We start from the raw sequence: 18,243 nt of genomic DNA on the forward strand, positions 1-18,243 counted from the left end.
TCCAAGGAAACTAAAAGCTGCTGCAAACGTTATGAGACTATTGAAATATCCCTTAGATTTAAAGGATCAATCAGTGAAAGCTCTCGTCGCAATCGGATCCCATCTCATAATTGTCAGTAACGTCGGTCACGTGCATGTATGGTCACAACAATCATTGGTTAACACTGCATTTAATAAGATACCCATTCGTGATCTTCGTGAATCACACTCATTCCAAATTGATTCGTTTAATCCCAAGTTGGATAGGAATGTATTCGCTGTAGAGGGTACAAATGATCTTTTGATCCTGGCTACCGAGAACAGAATATTAATATCTCGTAATTGGCTGATACGAGACAAGAATAAGAAATTCGAGTGCGTGTTTCAATGTCATATGGGGAGCGATAATGTAATTACTGATATGAAAATTGATCAGTTGAATAAGATTGTATTGGTATCCATGGTGAGTCCCGACCAGATCCTACTATTTAATCTGGAAACATTGAAATTAATTAATGTCATCGATCAAGAATTTAAACCATCCTTGAATAGGCGACCCATCACTTTAATAATAGATCCTTGTGGAACTAGATTCACTGTATTATGTTCAGATAGATCAATGTTAGTATATCAGATTAATGAATCGGGTAATTTCAAACTCTTAAATACATTTCCACAATACGTTCAAGTGCATCCACTACATTACAAGATAACAATGCCACCACAGGGGGACACCTTACCATTGATTAATTCAATTAAGGGATCCACTTCAAAAGATATTACCACAACTGTTCTATTAGACGCCAATGACAACTATAAGATTAAATCCACAATTGTATCACCTTCTTCATCAAATACTAAAGTCTTAAAATACTCTCCAACAATCTATGAAAAGACTAATCAAAAGAAAGGCACCAAAGTGTCATATAATTTATTAGCTACGTCAGGAACCGAAGATGGTACCATTCTTATGTGGAATACAAAACGTATGAAACCATTATTTAATGCAATGTCCACATCAAGTATGCCTATAAATGATATTGTTTGGTCACAGGATGGACTCACTTTATTTGCCATATCTGATGATTCAGTTCTTTACACTTTTGCATTTCAAGATAATGATTTAGGTGATCAATTATCAATAGAACAAGTAACATTATTAAGGGACCAGAATAAAAAATTACCTATATTATCAAATTTGAATTTAGATAAAAAAGTCCTACAATCAAAACTAGATGCATGTCTTAACAAATCTGACGAAAAGACTATAACAAAAATCCAAAAAGAGGAAGGCACAAAGAAGCCATCTTCCAAGAGGCGAACCAGTTTAAAGCAAAATTTACCGGCTCAATCTCAGGACTCAATGGTGAAAATAACTCAAAGTACAAATATGGAATTTAATCCACCTTCATATAATGTTCCAAAAGATTTGAAAAGAAAAAAGCCTAAAGTTAAAGAATCCTCAACACCTCTCAATGGTGAACAGAATCCTAGCCCAACTAAGAAGCTTAAACGTGATTTGGAACCAATCTCATTCTTAGATACGGGTTTACTATTGCCTAATGTATCTTTCTCCAGGATGAGATTGGCAACACCAAAAATTAGATTGCAATTCACATATACTCCATTTTCAGATCCTAATTTATACATGACAATTAAGAATGGGTCTGGTAGCGAACAAACACCCTCTATAGTATCATTATATCAAAAACCGTTACAAATAAGGCAAAAGGATACGCAACCAAAATTAATCTTTCAAGATTTTATCCCAAAATATGTTTGTCAATGTATTGCAGGAGAGTCATTCTGGTGTTGTTGTACCTCTGATGGAACTTTGTATACATATACTGATTCAGGGAGGAGATTATTACCACCAATGACGTTAGGAGTACCAATTACATTTTTACAGGCTTGCAAACAATATTTGTTATGTGTGACGTCACTTGGTGAATTATATTGTTGGGATTTAAGCATGAAAAAATTGTTGTTCCCCATGACTACTGTTTATCCATTATTGAAACCATCCATCCGTTATTCAGACGATGTGTTAACACGTGTTGAGAATATTACAATGTGTACGGTAACATCAAAAGGGGTTCCCTTAGCGACTTTAAGTAATGGAGATGGTTACATCTTTGACAAAGATATGGAATCTTGGTTACTTGTAAGTGACGGATGGTGGGCATATGGTTCTCAATATTGGGATAGCCTGAATAATGATTATAAAAATGATTCTAACACATTGGAAGAATTAAAGAACGCAGAAAACAAGAAGAGCTTAATAAATATGATGGAAAGGAAAACTAATGAAGAATTAGACAGAAAGGGTCGTATTAAACATTTACAAAGGTTTGCCAAAACATTGTTGATGAAGGAGGGGTTTGAAAATATGGAGGAAATTGTGACCCTATCGCATCTGGAAAATAGAATACTTGTTTCACTGAAATTGGAGGAATTTAATGAATTCAAAGATTTAATAATTGCATACTCTTCTAGGTTAGGTGAACTAGGTTACATTGAAAGGTTGAATGATATGTTACAATGGATCTATAATGACGGGAAAATGGGAAAATCAGATTTGTTATTAGGCCAGTCCAGGGAACTTATATTGAAGGACATTTTAATTGCATGTGCAGATATGAGGCATGTTCAAAGGGTTACAAAAGCATACGCATCTGCAATTGGAATGTTAGCGAGCTCCATCCCGTAGTTTACAAGACTATTAACTTTACCATATATATACAAGTATGTAACACTACTCCAGTTATTTCGAAATTATGTTTGCATCTTTCCCATCCCTTTCTATAAAAACTTAAATACATTCTCCCTAGGCCATCCATTTTGCTTAAGTATCCCACCTACAGGCCCTTGTTCAAGATCAACGCTGGCACCAGCAACAGTATCAATGAAACCTTCAGGGCCACATACAAGAGCTAATTGTCTTAAATTACTCCTACCAAGTTGAGAAGGTTTAAATTGTGGGAACAACTGCGACACACTCTTTAATTGAGTTCTTATATCATCACCTTTCTCGGATTCAAAAAATTTCATATCGATTGGACCATTGTCATGTTGTAAACTAAACATAATTTTCTTTAGGGGACCCAATTCATTCAATGAACCACATGAATGGAACAATCGCACACTTCCTCTAAAATCATTTTTGGATGATGGCGATAATAATAATTGGAACGCCGTGACTACCCCAGCACCTGCTGTAAACATGGAGACATCGAACTTAGTGTTATCTGTTTCCTGAAATTTGTAATCAATAAACGGTCCTCTTATTTCCACAGTAGAATTCACTGGTAATCTATGTAGCCATCTAGCAACTTCACCATTAGAATATTGTTTTAAGTAAAATACTAATTTTCCAGTGTCATTCTTATCGGTCATAGGTATCAGGTCATTATGATCTTGAACGAAGGATAAGGGTACAGGTGTATAGTTTCTCACAACCATTATTTCCGGTTGTTTTATCTCGACGGACCATATCACGTTGCGTGGAATCTGTTCCCAAATGTTAGTCTTTTGAGGGTTAGATGGTGTTAGTTCCAATAAATAATGGGATGCATCAATGTCCTGTCTGTATGATATCTTGTATGGAGTGAAATGTGTCGGCGATAATTCAGTTCTCGAGGGAGTTCTTATCCCTAGGGACTTCCATACAATTACAGCACCAGTAACAGTGACTAAAGTTGGGATGGAATATCTGAGTATCCTAGACTTAAGTTGAAATAGTGGTATCCTTGCAACCATTGTAAGAGTCTGTTTTGTTACTTTCTCAAGCTGCTTCGAGTGAATCTGGTGTTTTTCAATATTTTGAAGTGAAATATCTCGTCCCTTTGTTATTGGAACATGCTATAACAACAACGTAAAGAGGGTTTATAGATATTTCTATACATATCAGGTTTAACTTTAATTAAATAAAGACTACTAGAATGAGAAAGAATAACATGACACTTAGTGCTACGAGCAAATACAAGCACCATTTCGTGGAAACCTTTTGGGATCTTCTAGCCCTATTTAACTCTTTCGACGCCATTTGGGTATTATCATGCACGGAGTAAAGATTAGCTTCTATATTATCCACCATCAACCCTTGCTGTTGAACCACAGCACCCAAATCTTTGAAAATTTCATTTAATTCTGTTATACCTTGTTCAATATTGGTAATTTCTCTATCACGTTCCTGTATAAGATTCTGTTGGTATGCAAATTCTTCATTATTTATTGGTTCTCTTATGATTTCTACATGTTGCTGTTGCTGTTGCTGTAATTGTTCCTGTCTATCTTGTTCCTGTGACAAAGCTGCTTTATTCGAATCATCATCCGTATAATTTTTCACGGATTGATCTTGCAACAATGCACTCTTATTTTTATCATTAATGGACTTAACTAGCTGAGTGTATTCTTTCTGTGTTTCCTGAAACTCATTAATGGAGTATCTGACATCCCTGACCAACTTTTCCCTTTGGATGATTTGAACTTTATCCAGCTCATTAGGATCTAAAGAATCAATCCTCTGTACGACGTCATTACATTGTTTCATCAATGAATTCACATTATGGATATTAGTGGAAGCTCTCTTAATGACGTTCTCCACAACCTTCGTCCTTATTTGACCAGTCTGAAGAGAGTTTTGTAAAGAAGATGTAAATTGTTGTAATGTGCCTATCTGACCGTTAATTTCAAACAACTGAGCCTGGATGGATTCCTTGAGAGATTGGAATTCAGGGGAATCCTTAAATGGTTTCAAATGAAAATCAGATGGGTCAGATGGGTCGCCCCCCACTTGTTCATCCGTATCAGAGTCTATTATAGTCTGGTTTTCTAAGTCTAGGAATGGGTTTTGCATTATCTATTGTGTGTAAGGTAATATATTCTTAATGAGTAATCCCCTATGTAAGTGCCAGTGGAGCTGGTTCGTTTGTTTTGGGCTTTCCTTTTATGAAACTTTGGTTGTGAGAGTGTGCCGTGAAGAACAGTGCTGCACCAGATGTTTACTTTGATATGGCTGTGTGTGTAGTGTGTATACAGTCTGTCGTATAACTTCCATAAAAGATGGCTCCTCTTTGAAATTGTCAAATTGTCTCCGAGGCAAATACGTCAATCACTATTTACTGAGAAGAAACAGGGTCATTGTCAGTAAAGAAATATACAATCTTAGAGGTTCAAACTACCACGATTACCCCATATATATGTTGTAGGTTATGCATGCATCTTTGTAGTAGAAAATGCAAAGTTTATTTCAGTAGGAACTTTGATGAATTACATGTCACTTGCACGGAAGCAATGATCCTCTAGAACTTAAACTCTACACAGTTACGAGCATAATAACTATCTAGTACTCTTCCAATTAAAGTAGCATTTCTTCTGTTTTATTTATCTTGTTTTGCAAAAAGTGGCCCATTGTGATTTAACTAGATTTCAAAATTTTTGAAAATATTCCATTCATCTATTTATTGACTCGACTAACACATACTTAACGATATTGATATTTTGGTCTTTCAATAATAATAGAGGAAAGTACTATGACTGCAGTGGGTGTCCCACAAAACAAAATTTTGGTAGTGTTCAACAAGAATCGCATCCCCCAAACACTACAAAGGGAGTTCCTCCAACGTACTTTCGATCTTCCCATAGAAAATGACTCCAGTGATAGCATAATTAAAGGCATCATATGGAAGAATAAATATTTTGAATTACAACTGGACTTATATATTGATGAATTCGAAGACTTCGAGGAATTTGTCTATGAGTATTGTCTGGATGAGATGAGTGAATTACGATCTGTCATTGCTGGAATTATTATCATTGACGACACGTACCATTTCGAAGATAACAAATTGGTGAATAAATTACAAACTGATAGTGGATCAGAGACTTCTTCTTCCTTTATGGTGATTGGGAACTTTGAGGGAGATTATGAAGAGGAAGATATTGCTCAATGGCGATTCCCATCGGAATCTATGACAAACGATGAAGATATCATTGCTGAATATGTGCCATTAGATAAGCATTTCAGGATGGAAAAGAACTCGCTGGGAGACAAAGTTGGAGTACCAGGTATTAAGGAAAAGTTAGACCTCCATGAGTGGAACCCAAATTGTAATATCCAAAAGTTGGATCAAATACAACCTACACATCCTCCTTCAAACATGGACGTTGATATTAGTGCCATCATTAATCAATTAAGAGATGCAAGAATAAATTTCCAGACACATAAAGATCAAGAGGAGGCAAAGAGTATAGCCACTGCTCTAGCTGAATCGATTGTTGTTAAACAATCTGCAGATTTTTCCTGCCCTGATATATAAAACTGTCAAGGCTTTTCATTCTGAGGGAAAATACCAAAACTACATTTGAAGAAGTGACAAGCCCAACATGGTCATATCAACCCAAGATTAGTACTATTATGGGATTAAGAAGGAATCCCAGAGGAAATCCACACATCACCAAGTTCATAATTGATACAACAGCAAAAATTATTGACCTAAAAAAAATTCAGTTGCAGAAGCTTGACCTGCTAAATTTTAATCTTTCATTGCTATATGAGTCACAAGTTGCAGCCCTAATAAAAGACCCGGCTCAATACGATCACGAGCAAGCAGGAGTATGGTGGTCTAAGATTCCGTCGTTTCAGGCTTTCCACAATATAATTGGCAGCATTACAGACTTATATTGATTATCTTTACCATGAATAGAAGCAGGAGCCGGTAATGATAGTCACATATGGCAGCCATAGTGGTGGGAAGTGTATTGTTTAGTTAAGAGAAGTATGTACTGGATTGGGCATGTTGGCCGTTGACAGTGTCATGTTAAGTATAGAAAGAGTTTGTTGAAATTTGCATCTGGTCAATTTGAAGCGGCAGATACTAGTATTTTCCGTATAGAGATAGTTGACATTAATGAGTCCTTCATGCTATTGACTACTCCATTGGATTGACTAACACTTATAGCCTGTACAATACCCGCCTACAAAATTTTGAAAAATTTCGTTGTTGCATCATCGAATCGTTGAAGAATCTACATAGTATATATCTCTGTAAGCCAAGCAAAGGAAGATAGAATCCACACTGGCGTAACTGGTATTTCACCTCAAACTAACTATGAGTACGATCAAACCAAGAAGAAACTTCCGAAGAACTCAAGGTGGTTCTAATACTACTACCACCGACAACAAGAAGAAACAACATTCTCATAGGCATGAAGAAATCAATGACGATGATGAAAATGTGTGTGTTATTTGTGCAAATCCTATAAAATTCGCAGCTTGGAGTCCCTGTAATCATAAGACGTGTCATAAATGCTCCTTTAGACAACTCGCATTATTTGACAAAAAATCATGTCTCATTTGTAGAACTGATTTCGATAACAATTCAATGATTTTTACGGAAAAGCTAAATAGTCAAGCTTATGAAGATTTTAATTCAAATATGTGGCAAACTGACTTAATTAACACCAAATATGGTATCAAGTTCACTTCTGATGATGTTGCAAAGGAAACCTTAAATTTGTCGAAATTTATCTGTTCAGTTTGTATAATCGAGGATAAGGAAAATGTAATGAATGCCACAGATTACAAATCATTTAAGAAATTAAATGAGCATTTAAAGTTGGAGCATAACAATAAAACGATATGTATGATCTGTGCCGATCATCATTTTTCATTCCCATCCGAACTAAAGATCTACACTACCAATCAATTGAAGAACCACAATAACAAAGGATCTGAAACTGATGGGTTTAAAGGTCACCCTATGTGTAAATTCTGTTCTAATAAACGATTTTATTCACAGGATGAATTAATGTCTCATATGAGAGAAAAGCATGAAAGATGCCACATTTGTGATAAGATTGATCATAATAATCCGCAATTCTTTAAAAATTACGATCAATTGTTTCATCATTTTAAAAATTCACATTACATTTGCACTTTTCAAACCTGTCTTGATGATAAATTTATTGTCTTCAAGGATGATATGGAATTACAGGCTCATATATTACAAGAGCATGGTGATTTAATAAGAGGGAAGCCCAAATTTTTCCAATCTGAACTATCAACATTTATTTCAACCCCATCAAGAGTCATCACTGATGATAACGCGTTTACTTCTCAACATTCGTTCTCAGACTCTTCACTACCTTCACTAAATTCTGTTAATTCTACAAATGCGAATAACTCCTCACAAGAAGTTAAACAATTAAGGCTAGATGAAAGAGCTAAACATTATCTTGACAATTCTCACGAAGACTTTCAGACTTTTATCAATTTAAATAAACAGTATGCCGCAAACAAATTAACTGCAGCACAGTTATTAAATTCCTACAAGAACCTTTTCCAAACACCTCAATCGGATGTTCATTTACTAATTCATAACCTTTCTGAATTGTATCCAATGAACTCACTCAAATATAAAGAATTAGATAGTATTTACAGAGCACAAGAGAAAAAGTTGTCAAAGAAACCACAACTACCGTCTTTATATAACGATCCATCATCATCCAGCTCTATGGTTAATGCTGTATGGGGAAACAGCAATAATAATCGAAATGTTTCCTCTTTGCGAACAAATACAAATAGACCATTAAACTTACCATCCTTAACATCCACTCCATCTAATTTAAATGGGACAAGGCCATTACATGTAAGCCACTCTACCTCATCTTTGACATCTAAATCAAGAAATGATAACGCATCAAGTAATAGTAGAATTTCAAATTTGCCCTCGTTACCTACACCAAAACCAAAGGTGTACATTCCGCCTGTAAGACAGACGGTTATTCCGGATCCTAATAGTTGGGGAAGAAGGGGCCCACAGCAAACAAATGGTGATGTTTTGGAAGGAATTTCTAACTTGAACATGAATGGTAATTCGAGCTCACAAACGACGAGAGGTAGCGGGAAACGTAAACAAAAGCAACTATTATTTCATATCGGGATATAGAGTCTATTGGTTTGGGCATATTATATAATATAGACCATTTAATGCAAATTGTATGTATAGATCTTTTAAATTAATCGCATTGTGTAAACAAGATTTTGTACGTATTTTTTGTACACCGTTTCCAAATTTATTGATTGACAATTGACTTTTATGTTCAAGTCAACTCACAATATAAAGGAAAACAAAGAAAAGCACCCAAATCATGTCTGACAAGGTAATAGCAGATCTATGTTTAGAGTTTGAAAAGAAACTACGAGTTCCTGTCGAACCTGAGAAGTATAATGAAGCTCTAGACGAAATATTTATGAATGATATTGAAGGCATTGAGAACATAGGCTCAAAGCAAGTAGAAACCGTACTATCAAGAGCCTACCAAGCTCATAGTTCATCACGAGTTTATCTACACGAATTAATCTTAAAAGATATACCTAAATCATTGAATTTATTTGAAAGTTTATCAATACAAACGGTTCATATTCTTATTGGTTCATTTGAAACTGCAAACGACACAATTCCATTGATAAAGGAACTCAAGGACAGAATACATTACGGTGAAGATACACACCCAAAATATTTATTGAGTTGCATAGTACAATCGTTAAACAAGTATTCATATGCATGGGATCAAATAGAATTCATTGTAAGGGATGTATGTTTAAGAATGGGAGAGCCTGATTTCAAATCTATAGGGTTAATAATATTCACCTTGTTACAAGAATCCTTTGAAGAACAATTCTATAAAAAATTTACAAATATTATTGATTCGTTAATATTGGAAGCGGAAGCTGATGTTGGGAATGACCCATTATCATTGATTGTAGAGATATTTACTGAATTGTATCCTGCCTTAACAAATATATGTTCTGAATTATTCTTGGGAAGTGAATTAGATAAACTTTTTAAAGAAAAGGCTATGCATAATAATGAGGATGAATTTATTAAAAAATTATTGAAATTACTATCTGTGGCATGCATCGATGAAAATGTAAGAAATTTCATTGCAGAAAACTATCTTGATATGTTGGAAAGATCTTTAAAATTAGAACAATTTAAGACTTATTCTGCCGTGGTACTAATTAAAACATGGTCATTTACGAAACTAAAGGGGGTTACAATTGGTGATTTAGGTACTACCTTAACAGATAACTTCTTGATGAATTTAAAGATTGATGATGGACAGTCTTTAAATGATGAGTGTGTCATGTGTATCGAAGGATTAGCATATCTAACTCTGAAGAAGCAAATGAAGATGACGCTTAGATATCATGAGGAGTTTTCTACAACAATTATCAATTTACTCAAGAAGCAAGATACACCTGTGGATGATTCCGTTAAGTATGGTATATTAGTCATACTTGGCAATATAAGCACATACCCTATGGATGTTACCATGGATGGTGCAATGGATCCTCAGGCTCTACAAGACTTGAAAACTTATTCTGAATTAAAGAGCCCCAAGAAACGTGACGCCAATGATGTTATTGAGAATAACGAGGATGTTACCAGATATATTCAAAAATATATTTTGAAAACTGAGCTATTATCTTACTTGAGAACGAAATTGGCTGAAGTAAGTCCTGGTTCTAGACAGCAAATTATAAGGATCATCTATAATCTTACTCGTGCAAGAGAGAACATTAGTGCATCCGTAGAACAAGGTTGTGTTGTAACTGTTATTGAATATTTAGCGAATAAGAAAGATAAAAAAGAGCCTACTAGACTTCTCGCATTAAGATCGTTAACTAAGATGTTGACATTATCAGATCCGAAATTGATATTTAACAAGTACTCCAGGCTCACAGCCATTCCTTTTTTATATGAACTATTACAAACCCCATCGTTGTCTGCAGAAAATCCTTTAAGTACCGATGAACTCATAACAACGCAGGATTCATATGAGGCTCTGTGTGCATTAACCAACTTGGCATCCACAGAAGATAGTAATGCCGATGATGTTTGTAAGCAGGTAGTTACTGATGTGAATTATTGGTCTATCATTGAAAATTTAATTCTTGATGATAATATTCTAGTACAAAGAGCAACCTTGGAATTAATTGCTAATTTGATGTGTTATCCCTTATCCATTGCGGCCAAGATATTTAATTTTGAGAATCCACAAAGTTTGAGAAATTTTAATATCTTAGTAAAGCTTTTAGAATTGAATGATGTTGCCGCTCAAAGAGCCGTAGCAGCTATTTTCGCTAACATTTCAAGCTCTGTACCTTTGATTGCACAAACTTTGCTAGATAAGAAAGAGTTGATTGAGAAGGCTACAGGAATATTTGCAGAACAGATCGATGATGAAGCTTTGAGACAGAGATTGTTTGTCTTTTTCTTTAGTTTATTCGAATTGTTACCAAGTAAAGAGGAAGATAGCAGGAAATTTGATTCGTTAACAAGAAATACCAACTTAAAAATGACATTGGAGTCCTTGATGAAACGTGACGATATAGAGCCGGAATATTTAGAAGCTATCCCAGCGATGTTAAGCAAATTTTACGTCAAATAACCAGTGCGCGTATATTGAGAGGGAACCCATGTCATTCCGCAATTTAGATAGATTTAATAATTAACTAAGCAATGATTTGCTATTTATTTTTAGCTGAGCTAACTGATTCTATAAATAGTGCTTAACTGAGATCTTCTTTAGTAGTTTGTTTGGTTGTTTTTCTTCCAATATTCCTTTACGTATACGATCCAAGCCTCGTTAAGTAATTTCTCCGAGCAACACGTAAAAAACCAGAATGTTCCTGTCACAGGAATCTTGTGTACGGACATATAATCATCTTCACCACGTGGTATACGAAGTTCCAGTCTCATGCCATTGGAACACTGTAGATGACTACCCTCTTGAACGAATCTACTTACGTACGCAACATCCAGGTCCAAACGACAAAGCTCATGAGTTTCTCCGTCTCTGACAGGTTTTGAGACATTTTTCAACCTACTTAGATAGGGGTCCCTGCCCCACCATCTTGGAGTTACTATAAAAAGGAACCAGTTCTTGTATCCCAGGATCGATTGATAGCCAAAAAGCCGATTCAAGTATGAAATGTTAGAAAGAAACGTAGTTGATAACTTTTTACTCTCGTGCGAATTAGGCAATATAGATACTGTCAAGCAATTAGTTTCATCCAATGTGATAGAGGGTAACTATATTAATGAAATTCGGGATAATTGTCAAGGATTGAACGCATTGCAGTGGGCCTGTATCAATGATAGAATTGAGGTCATAGAGTACTTGATATCCCAGGGTGCTGATACTAACATTCAATGTGGATTACACACACCTCTTCAATTGGCAGTACAGTTTGGACACATTTATACTATTGACCTACTATTGAAAAATGATGCGAAGTGGAAACATTACGACAGAGAATCGTTGTTGATTGCTGCTGTGAAAAATTCAAGTCCCTTGTTAGTATTATACATTCTGTTATTTGTGGTATCCTTAGAACTTGAAGATATTAATATGTGTGATGAAAACGGAAGGTCGCCGTTAATGTTGGCATCAGCTCATGGTGATCTTTTAATTATAAAACTACTTCTCAAATTTGGTTCAAACGTGAATTTGGTTGATAATGATGGGTACAATGCCGCTCATTTTGCTATTATCGGTGGGGAATTTAGAATTTTTGACATTTTGATTGAAAATGGCACAGATGTTCTTTCCAAGACCAAAAACGGCAAGAGCTGTCTTCAGCTCGCTACGGAGATGAATACAGTGACTCGTTTGCAAAATATTTTCAGAAACCATTGTTTAAATGACGATGGTGTGAAAGACTATAAAATATACTTGATCAATCGAAAATTTTGGGTTTCGCTAACCAGTATGTTGATACCTCTTTGTTGCGTTATGATATTTTCAACATTGGTAAATCTATATTCCATTGGTTACTCACTTTCCGTTATTTTCTTTGTTGGTCTTCTTACTGTTTGGTATTCAACGATTTTGCAAGACCTTTATTCAAAATTTGTCAATAATCCATTATTCATAACAATTCCAAATACTATAATAATACTCTGTTATTGGTTTACTCTATTCAAATTAGAAATGAGTCAACATCACCACATGTTTGTCATTTTCACGGGAACATTGTTACTTATGACAACTATAATGCTTTTGAATAAACGATACTTCCAACCCAGAGAAAGTGAGGAGCTAGATTATGATTGGATACGCAATCGGGCATCTGAATTAATAGATCAGGAAATTTTTGATTTTGAAGCCCTCAACATAGAGAATGGAAATATTGAAAAGAAATGTGCTCATGGGAATGATTTATTTATTGGAATGCTTGCCATTTCCAACGCAATGTATGACCAGATTTTGTTCATGTTGTCTGAAGTTACTTTACTCAGTCTTATTGCTTTCTACCCAGTGAATTACATCAAAGAATTTCCCGAAGGCATTATATTTGGATGTGTTAAGAATGTTACAGCCATGTTGAGTGATAATGCCATTATGTCGTCTGTCAACTTCCTTCTTATCTTTGAGTTAATAATAGTTATAAAAGAGCATATCAAGCACTGGTACTCTAACCGGCAGGAAATTATGAAGCAACAACAAGCTGTCGTATTGGTTTAATAAAATGGACTCTATACCTATGTAATAAATGTACAAATCTGTTATTAATCGATCCAAAAATGACGCGTTTCTGTGACGCGTTTGGCAAACTTTTTGTAAACATTACCGCAAAGGTTTTGTAGAAGAGAAAAAATACTAACGTTAGTTCCAATAGTATTTATAATGGGTTTGGAATATTCCAGAGTCGGAAGTATACAAGTACATTCCTGAAAAGTGATTTTCTCCAAAATTTACTGTTAACATTATGGGTATCCAGGGACTTTTACCGCAATTGAAACCCATTCAAAATCCTGTCGGATTGCATAGATATGAGGGCCAAACATTAGCCATTGATGGATATGCCTGGCTGCATAGGGCTGCATGTTCTTGCGCGTATGAACTAGCCATGGAGAAACCCACTCAAAAATATCTTCAGTTCTTTATTAAGAAATTTAGCATGCTAAGAAAATTCAACATTGAGCCTTATTTAGTTTTTGATGGTGATTCCATTCCTGTGAAGAAGGGCACTGAACTTAAGAGACGTGAAAGGAGGGTCGAGAATAGAGCCATTGCAGAAAGATTATGGACATCAGGAGAGAAAAAGAATGCTATGGATTACTTCCAAAAATGTGTGGATATTACACCTGATATGGCGAAGTGCGTTATTGATTACTGTAAAGTCAACCAGATAAATTATATTGTCGCCCCATTTGAAGCAGACTCCCAAATGGTATATTTGGAACAAACTGGGATTGTGCAAGGTATTATATCTGAAGATTCTGATTTATTGGTTTTTGGATGCCGAAGATTAATTACAAAATTGAATGATTATGGTGAATGCATTGAAATCTGCAAAGATGATTTTAATAAGCTACCGAGAAAGTTTCCTTTAGGTCAACTAAATATGGAATGTTTTAGAACATTGGTCTGTTTATCAGGATGTGATTATACTGATGGAATTCCCAAAGTGGGACTTGTTACTGCCATGAAGATGGTATATAAACTCCGGAATATGGATCGAATATTATTAAGCATTCAAAGAGATGGTAAATTGAAGATTCCAACAACATTTAAAGATGAATATAAATTGGCCAATTATGCGTTCCAATATCAACGTGTATTTTGTCCTATCTCTCGCCGAATTGTTCCATTGAATAAGATACCTGAAGAGAAATTTACCGCAGATGATTTAATAATATTGTCACAATGCATTGGTAATGTTATACATAGAGACTCACAAGTGAAGCAATGTGTTATAAACGATGAAGATATCGATCATGAATTACATGCAAGAATAGCCAATGGTGATTTGAATCCTTATGATTTCCATCGACCTCTGACCAATAGAGAGCAAAAATTACAATTAGTATCGAAATCAGAAATGGGAATATCAATACCCTCAAAGAATCAAGGAGAAACGAAGGGTATTGACTCATTCTTCAAGAAAACAGCTTTGAAAGTGACAGAGAAAAAGGCCGTCAATGTTGTTCAAAATAAGAAGATTCCACAATTTCTTTCGACAAGTAGTTTTAATATCAACAACAAAAACAAAACCCATGAAGGTCGGTTGGAGGCTATGTTAAAACGAAGAAAGTTGAGCAATCAAAATACGAAATCACAAATAGAAGACTCGACAACAACATCCAGTAAATTTTTCACGAAGTTACCAGGAATGACAGATGTGAAAATAAGTACATCTACGGTTAGTCAAAATTTATCATCAGAAATTGAAACAGAAGTACCTGAATCAGAACTCCCCACTCAGGTGCCAAGTTCATTTACACGAATTACACCTGATACTGTAACGGATAACGATGATGAGGATGCTAAGGACGAAGAGGAAACTAAATTTGAAGACGGCGATTCTGAAATCTTGAATGAAGTAGATAGTGAGGAAGAAGAGTTAATTGTCAAAAAGAAAGAAATACCACCTATAGAAAGCGAAGGCGTCGTAGATGATATGATTCCAGAAACAAGGGTATCATCTGGTTCATTGCAAAGGTTTAGATACTCATTTACTGAGAAACTGAAAACAGAACTAATCGAGCGAAAGCCTCTAGAACCGCAACATCCAAACAAATACAACCGGTTTGTCTCGGTCAATGTTAAAAGAGAAGCATCTGATATGGTGGAAGCTGGGCCTAAGACTGGGGAGGAAGCTGTTAAGGAAAAACAACGGACTTTAACCGCAAGGCCGTCGTTAAGATCGCAAGCATCTCAAGGGATAACGATTGGTATCAAGAGAAATTCAATCTCGATGGAAAGTAGTTCTTCTACCAGTCAAGTTCTTGACAACTACCCAAATGCTGGCCAGCCCATGGTGGCTGTCCGATCCTCGTCTTCGACCTCGACCTCCGCCTCGCTATTATCCAAGTTTGTATACAGAAGCAGGTAGTTAATATTAGATAAATAAGTATGTACATATGTGCTTTTGCACGTGCATTTGTGAGGACATGCATAAGTAAGTACTCATACACACTGACAGCACGTATGTAGGCGAAAACTAGGGTGCAATGTATATGACGTTCCCAATAGTTCCAATTGCGGTAATTTGTTTTGTTTCTTTATAAGCGGAGCGGTTCATGTCTGTCTCCTTGGTCGGGATCTGTGTTTCCTCCAGATCTGTTCTGGCTGCTCGTCTCGAGACCTGCGCGATTTGTAAGGACCCGGACGTTTGCCGGCACAGATTGCAAACAATAGTTCGAGGCTTGAATTCTTGCAACAGACGGATGTCCAGGCACTTTCTGGCTCGAATGGGTCTCCGAATACCGGTCGCACCAGTACTGAAAGGATAATAAGCCAGGTCCCAGGGTGTTCGGATGGACTTGCAGTATTCGGAGTACACTAGATCGGTACGAAGATTGTGCGTACTAAAGAGCAACCGCGGGTATTACTTGTCCTATAGTGAAATCGTCGGTGTGCCTGCGTAGAGGTCCCATTTGAAACAAACTGGAGATATCAGGGGGTACAAGCAGAGAATGTCAGTGGAGACATTTGAATGTTTGGAAAGCCGGTTTCTCACACGGCACAAATATCTAGAAGTGATAGATTCCGTGGGGTGGGTGGATGGTGGAGACCCTTCCATCCCGTTCGATTAATGGCTCAAATTCGGAAACTAGAAACAACTCCCGCAGCCTTACTGTGAGGATGCGCCATTGTTAGTCCACAGCTGCAGTCTTGGAGAAGTGTACGAACCAAATACGTACGTGCTTCTGGCTCTGGCTTAGTGCCGTCCTCTGCAACTTTGAAGTTTCCAGGACAATGTCAGTCAGGTCGAGGGGGGAACCTGCTGGTGACTTGTACGGAGATTTTCGAAGAGCATATACCAGGGGCCTCCCCATTTTAACTGAAACTTTTCACCTTATGTATTTTCTCTGTGATGAGAAAAAAATATAAAAGGAGACCTCTTACTTTCCCGTTTAGTAGTCATATACCTCTTTATGTTTCTTTAATATTCCTTGAACGAATTTCGATTGACGAACGACACCAACTTTTTATACCTATATTCCTTAAAATAATAATAATACTAGTAATTTTAATATCCAAGACGATAATAACACTCAACAGCATACTACATTAAGATGCTCAACAAATTGAACGCCAAAAGACAAGTCTCGCTAGGAAACCCAATTCAAATGAAGGAAACAGAAAGTGGTACAGAACGTATATTCCAATTCATTCCCAGTTATAAGGAACAAGAACAACAGATGAACGAGAATGTTGTTGCAACCAATAACGATGACATTAACTTTAATCTCAATTCGTTTAAGACACCTAATAGCATGGATCCCTTTGATGAGTCATCTAACCCTGTTTTCGATTTTGTTCATAATAATTTAAATATGGGATTAAGTTTTGTAGCACAAGGTACAAAAGTAAACGATGATGATGAACAATCTGATGGTGTTGTTCTTAAGACTGAGGAGGAGCCTGGATTGGGGGTTGCTTTTGATGATATGGATGGAAAATATCGCAAAAGTGTAAGTTCGACAACTTCCAGTGCTAGTGCTGTGAGAAGAAGGCGTGGTAAGACAGACCATAACATCATTGAAAAAAAATATAGAAGAAATTTAAACGATAAGATGCTGAAATTAAGAGACATGGTTCCAAGCTTAAGAGTGACTCATAAGAAGAATTCCAAGGTTCCACTAGACAATAAAGATTTTTCAGATTTAGCACATTTAAAGCCAACAAGAAAACTGAATAAGGGGTCCATCCTTACGATGACTATCGAATATATTGAATACTTGCAAGAACAAAATAAAGAATACAAGGTCATCAATGAAAAACTACGAGAGCAAACTGGGAAAAATCCTGAATCAAAAACCAATGCGAGTAGTAATATCGTATCACCAATAGCAGATAATTCTACAGGAAAGCAATCCTTAATGAGTAATAGCAGTACGGCAACGTCTAATGAAAACTTCTTTAGAGAAGCAGAAACTATATGTTCAAGAAGTTCATCTGTCTCAACATATTCTCCAGAGGTTATGGCCAGGACAACAAATTTATTGGATACATTAATGGATGAGAAGCCATTATATTCTAACACATACCAGAACTGTGCTGAGAATGGACGTGACAACAATAACCAGAATAGTAATAATGTGAATGGTTTGGAGTCATTAAGAATGGAGTCTCTTAAATTCGAACCATTAGTGCAAACTTTTGGGTTTCCAAATGGCGGAAATTAAAGAGGATGCAAAGACGGGCGATATAAATATTCTTTTCTTTAAGTAATGATAT

The 18,243-nt window shown here is 36.0% G+C and overlaps 10 protein-coding genes across 10 annotated transcripts; 8 read left to right on the forward strand and 2 right to left on the reverse strand.

Annotated features, from left to right (window-relative positions):
• Positions 1–31: 31 nt before the first annotated feature.
• HIR2 (Hir2p) lies at positions 32–2,689 on the forward strand (the record flags this gene model as incomplete). Its single annotated transcript, XM_003677261.1, has 1 exon — positions 32–2,689. The coding sequence occupies one exon, from the start codon at positions 32–34 to the stop codon at positions 2,687–2,689; it is 2,658 nt and encodes an 885-aa protein (XP_003677309.1).
• A 92-nt stretch (positions 2,690–2,781) lies between these two features.
• CYC2 (oxidoreductase) lies at positions 2,782–3,738 on the reverse strand (the record flags this gene model as incomplete). The annotated part of the gene is made up of 1 exon (XM_003677262.1): positions 2,782–3,738. The coding sequence occupies one exon, from the start codon at positions 3,736–3,738 to the stop codon at positions 2,782–2,784; it is 957 nt and encodes a 318-aa protein (XP_003677310.1).
• Positions 3,739–3,901: 163 nt separating this feature from the next.
• PEP12 (SNAP receptor PEP12) lies at positions 3,902–4,837 on the reverse strand (the record flags this gene model as incomplete). The annotated part of the gene is made up of 1 exon (XM_003677263.1): positions 3,902–4,837. One exon carries the CDS (start codon positions 4,835–4,837, stop codon positions 3,902–3,904), a length of 936 nt encoding a protein of 311 aa, XP_003677311.1.
• Positions 4,838–5,513: 676 nt separating this feature from the next.
• On the forward strand, positions 5,514–6,299 carry IRC6 (Irc6p; the record flags this gene model as incomplete). The annotated part of the gene is made up of 1 exon (XM_003677264.1): positions 5,514–6,299. The coding sequence occupies one exon, from the start codon at positions 5,514–5,516 to the stop codon at positions 6,297–6,299; it is 786 nt and encodes a 261-aa protein (XP_003677312.1).
• Positions 6,300–6,397: 98 nt separating this feature from the next.
• NCAS0G00730 (uncharacterized protein) lies at positions 6,398–6,667 on the forward strand (the record flags this gene model as incomplete). Its single annotated transcript, XM_003677265.1, has 1 exon — positions 6,398–6,667. One exon carries the CDS (start codon positions 6,398–6,400, stop codon positions 6,665–6,667), a length of 270 nt encoding a protein of 89 aa, XP_003677313.1.
• Positions 6,668–7,091: 424 nt separating this feature from the next.
• Positions 7,092–8,930, forward strand: NCAS0G00740 (uncharacterized protein; the record flags this gene model as incomplete). Its single annotated transcript, XM_003677266.1, has 1 exon — positions 7,092–8,930. One exon carries the CDS (start codon positions 7,092–7,094, stop codon positions 8,928–8,930), a length of 1,839 nt encoding a protein of 612 aa, XP_003677314.1.
• A 202-nt stretch (positions 8,931–9,132) lies between these two features.
• On the forward strand, positions 9,133–11,439 carry SHE4 (She4p; the record flags this gene model as incomplete). Its single annotated transcript, XM_003677267.1, has 1 exon — positions 9,133–11,439. One exon carries the CDS (start codon positions 9,133–9,135, stop codon positions 11,437–11,439), a length of 2,307 nt encoding a protein of 768 aa, XP_003677315.1.
• Positions 11,440–11,982: 543 nt separating this feature from the next.
• AKR2 (putative palmitoyltransferase AKR2) lies at positions 11,983–13,518 on the forward strand (the record flags this gene model as incomplete). Its single annotated transcript, XM_003677268.1, has 1 exon — positions 11,983–13,518. The coding sequence occupies one exon, from the start codon at positions 11,983–11,985 to the stop codon at positions 13,516–13,518; it is 1,536 nt and encodes a 511-aa protein (XP_003677316.1).
• A 244-nt stretch (positions 13,519–13,762) lies between these two features.
• Positions 13,763–15,892, forward strand: EXO1 (Rad2 family nuclease EXO1; the record flags this gene model as incomplete). Its single annotated transcript, XM_003677269.1, has 1 exon — positions 13,763–15,892. The coding sequence occupies one exon, from the start codon at positions 13,763–13,765 to the stop codon at positions 15,890–15,892; it is 2,130 nt and encodes a 709-aa protein (XP_003677317.1).
• Positions 15,893–17,078: 1,186 nt separating this feature from the next.
• HMS1 (Hms1p) lies at positions 17,079–18,191 on the forward strand (the record flags this gene model as incomplete). The annotated part of the gene is made up of 1 exon (XM_003677270.1): positions 17,079–18,191. One exon carries the CDS (start codon positions 17,079–17,081, stop codon positions 18,189–18,191), a length of 1,113 nt encoding a protein of 370 aa, XP_003677318.1.
• Positions 18,192–18,243: the final 52 nt, after the last annotated feature.

This window comes from Naumovozyma castellii, chromosome 7 (assembly GCF_000237345.1).
Source record: "Naumovozyma castellii chromosome 7, complete genome".
Taxonomy (NCBI): Eukaryota; Fungi; Ascomycota; class Saccharomycetes; order Saccharomycetales; family Saccharomycetaceae; genus Naumovozyma; species Naumovozyma castellii.